The sequence below is a fragment of the Nestor notabilis genome, unplaced genomic scaffold, assembly GCF_000696875.1.
Source record: "Nestor notabilis isolate BGI_N333 unplaced genomic scaffold, ASM69687v1 scaffold31024, whole genome shotgun sequence".
Lineage (NCBI taxonomy): Eukaryota > Metazoa > Chordata > Aves > Psittaciformes > Psittacidae > Nestor > Nestor notabilis.
The window spans coordinates 1,951-5,823 of record NW_009926506.1 but is presented as its reverse complement, the minus strand read 5'-3'; the positions used below and the strand labels follow the sequence as shown (position 1 = coordinate 5,823).

Genomic DNA, 3,873 nt, shown 5'->3' with positions numbered 1-3,873 from the left:
TGCTGTAGCTGAACCCAGGACAGTAACCCATCTTGTCTTAACAGTTATACAAAGTTAAAATGAAAAAGTATGGTAAGAAAAAAATATTTCATGACAAGCTAGAAAAGAAAATTTGGTATTATTTGGTCTGCTCTAGAATAGTAAAGATTGGACAATTTGGTCTGATGAAGTAAACATACCATCTGGCATGCAAAACATACATGATTTTTCAGCATGCTCCAATCCATCATTTGAGGCATGAAACAGAAATGAAACCTAGGTATTATTACAATCACATGTTATTAAATATAGATTTCTTAAGTGAGATAACTGAATACATTAGAGCTCGTGAAGTAAAAACTGCTGCAGTATTTCCAAAAGTTATACAGCGAATATACTAAAATACTGCTACGTCAGACTGACACAACAGGCTATACCATGTTTTTGTCAGATACATTAGAATTTCAGAAAAAGGAGAATAAAACCTCATTATCTTCGTTACCTGCAAATTTTTGATCAGCTAATGCATTCTTCAAGTCTTTCTGTTGCTGAAGAGACCACTCTCTTAACTGCTCCTTTTGAAATTTCATCCTCTGATCATAGTTTAAATCTTCACCCAAAAACTTCTGCAAGCCTGATACAGTACATCGAGGATCATCGTCTGAAACTCGAGCAGGTTTGTCCTTCTTTAGGGCTTGTGGATCATACAGGTCAAATTCACGCCTCATTTCTGGCTTCTGAAAATTCTTCTGAAACTCACTGACTGCCTTATTTATGTTTCTGATATCATTTTTATGTCGTTCTTCTAACATACACATGATCTTGTCATTTTGCTTCATTTCATTAGCTAGAGAAAAACAAACACAATGAAAACACAACTCTTAGAAGTGTACATGTAAAATTGAAAATAAAATTTTGAAGAGGAATAAATAGTATCTAAGCCTTTAGACTTTTATACCTTAGGAAAAAGTATTTCATTTATGAGTACCAGCCCAGCAAACAATCTAATGTTAGTAATATTTACTTTTAAAATACTTCCAGTTTTTGAGGTATCAATTCTCTTATTAATGCTACAATGAAATATACGCATGTGAAACAAAGAGGAAAATAAATATTTCTAGAACTGTGAGGTTTCATTTGACTAAAACTTGTAGTAACTCATGAAACATACTGTATACTAATTCTTCCCATTTACTTTTAGTTTATGGTCACAACTGAAATACAGTAAGTTGCTTAGTACGAAACAAAGTTTGGGCTCCCAATGAAAGGAATGCAAGTAGTTGTTTCACAGTTCAAATAATTTTTTTAACTAGCACTAAAATAATTAGCAGGCACTAATATTTTTTGAACAGCTTAATAGCTATTGCCCATTTAATCAATATAATTTAGTTTTAAAGAAAAACAGCATCCCCCACCCCAAACTAGCCATTTTAGCCACTTAAATATATTTCACAAGAAAAGATCATTTCCTCTGTTGACAGACTACACATTGCTTCTGGCAGTTTCCTAGGAGTCAGTCTGACAGGTATTCTGCCAGGAAAATTACAAGCAGCCCTAGAAGTACAGCATGGAAATTGGCAGCCCCATTCTAGCTCTTTTTGGAACCCACAGAGGGCTCAGTCTGTGGGACCTTTTCACATGATATCCCAGGAAAGCATTCTAAACACAGGGAGGCCCAAAGGGTTTTAAGGTCAGGGGACATGGATGAAATATTTGCATATCTATGTGTTCTGACCCAGCAATGGCTCCTACATAGAGCTCTGTTGTACATGACTTCTTGCAAGAATAATCTATAGAGGATTCTACAGAATCTGTAAATTCTGCTGAAGAATGGCCACACAGAACACGGACTTATGCTATAAGAAAGCAATCAAACTGGCCACTACTTGTCTGAGAACAGTAGGGTTTTTTTAATCCTCCCATATCTTCAGGCCTCTAAACAATGTTATTTGTCAATCGTTAGTGTTTTAAAACAAAACACTGAAAATTCCAGCCTATAAGGAAATGTATGTCAGTTCAATCATCTCAGTATAAATCTCAAGATACTGAGGAAAACACACACCTTACCAATTCAAACATATGAACTTTAACAGGACTACAAATTATAGAATTCACTTTGTATGTCTGAATTTAGAGAAAAGCCCACAAACTTGCTTTTATATCTATATATTTCTTTTTTTTTATTGATATAGCAAGATTCAAGGAGAAAGGCTCCATTTGGAAATAAATATGGTAGCTGGAAACATATGAAGGCAAAACGAAAGCAGGAAATAGATGGCACATTACATTTATCAATTCACAGAAATATCATACTATCTATGAATATACCAAGTTCTTCATTTCGTGCTTTTTCAGCTGCTTCTTGAATTTTCCTCTCCTTGACCTGGATATCCAATGCATCTTTATCAACCTATTAAAATGAATGGAAAAAAACAAAAAGCAGCTCTGAAAGAGATACTAGGTTTGAATGATTACAAACAGGCACTTGTCAAGCTACACTGATTCACAGCTGTACAAGATAGATACAAACCCACTAACAACAGATTATATACACATCACTATTTTATGTGGGTAACATAAAAAGAAAACACAGAAGCAGTAATATTCCTGTTTACTTGCTTCACTTGAATGGTGATAGGCATATTCTTGCACCAAATCAGAATTAAATTTACATGATATATAGATCTATAAACATTTTAAGCTGCATTACAGACAATATGTTTTCCCCATTATAGCTGGCATTTTTACTTTTTCTTGTTGTTCTGCTTTTGATTATAAAGCGGGTAAGTATTTTGACAGTCAAAATGACAGGAAGGTGTAATAGTTCAGATCTGAACTGTTAGTGAGGTGGTTCACTAAAAGCACATTGGAAAAATAATGGAGAATGGAAAGAAGTTTTCCAATCTGACAGAGATGCAATGTAGTTTCCTGTAGTTGCCAAAACGCAACATTGGGTGTCATTTCAGATACATGCAGGCATTTACATTGATCCCATACGTATGGTACAGAACATTTACATCCCTGGAGAGCTGTACCTGGAACAAAGCATAATGCCCTAAAGCATATCATCAAATGGTAGCAGCCATCTACATTTTACGCAGAAGAATCGGGTTCTGTGTTTGTTGATGAAGGTGGTAAATTAATAAGCAGAAACCTGGATTTTATTTCTTCTTTTCTTTTTTTTTTTTTAACTGCTCAAGTCACCTTTTGTCAACAAAAAATGAGAATTCTCCAAGAATCTGGTAAACTATTTTGATAGTCTTTGCCTAGAACTATTCAGATCAAGACAGTAAGGCCTAACCAGATTATGGCTGAAAATGCACATTGTTAATGCTGTAAAGGACTACTGATGATACCAGTTAGGAAAATTCTACAGAGTGTCATTGTCCAGAAACAATGGTGCCGTAAGTATCAACTCATTTAGAGGTCTAATTTCTGAAACTAAGCTTTCAGTATAACTATAGGAAACATTGTTAAGAGAAATTCAATACTACCTCATTAGTAGTTTCTGGCAACATGCAGGTAAGTCAATGTACGGGCTTCTGCGTGCAAGTTCAGTGACACTGTCAGCTCTCTCCCATTTGAAGAGCTTTCACTTGGCAACAACACAACCCTAAAACAACCACTCCTAGTCACATAAATCTACAGGCTTAACTTTTAAACATTAAAATAACTAATCTCTTACTATGAACAGCCTGAAGCAGCTAATTTCTAGTCTACTTGTATTTATGTATAATAGTTCATATATAAATGGAAAATTACTTTTCACTTGGACTGAAGTCTTTTCGCTTCATCTGAAGTCTTCGGGGGAATGAGTGATAGACTGAGCATAAATTATTAAATCTGTACGTGGAGAGAGTGGCACCTTACTTTTACATTACTCAGATGAGGAAA

General features: G+C 34.8%; 1 protein-coding gene across 1 annotated transcript; it reads right to left on the bottom strand.

Annotated features, from left to right (window-relative positions):
• Window positions 1–481: 481 nt before the first annotated feature.
• LOC104404993 (RIB43A-like with coiled-coils protein 2) lies at window positions 482–2,389 on the bottom strand (the record flags this gene model as incomplete). Its single annotated transcript, XM_010013565.1, has 2 exons — window positions 482–826; window positions 2,308–2,389. Coding segments are annotated over 2 exons (427 nt in total), but the record flags the coding sequence as incomplete, so codon positions are not given.
• Window positions 2,390–3,873: the final 1,484 nt, after the last annotated feature.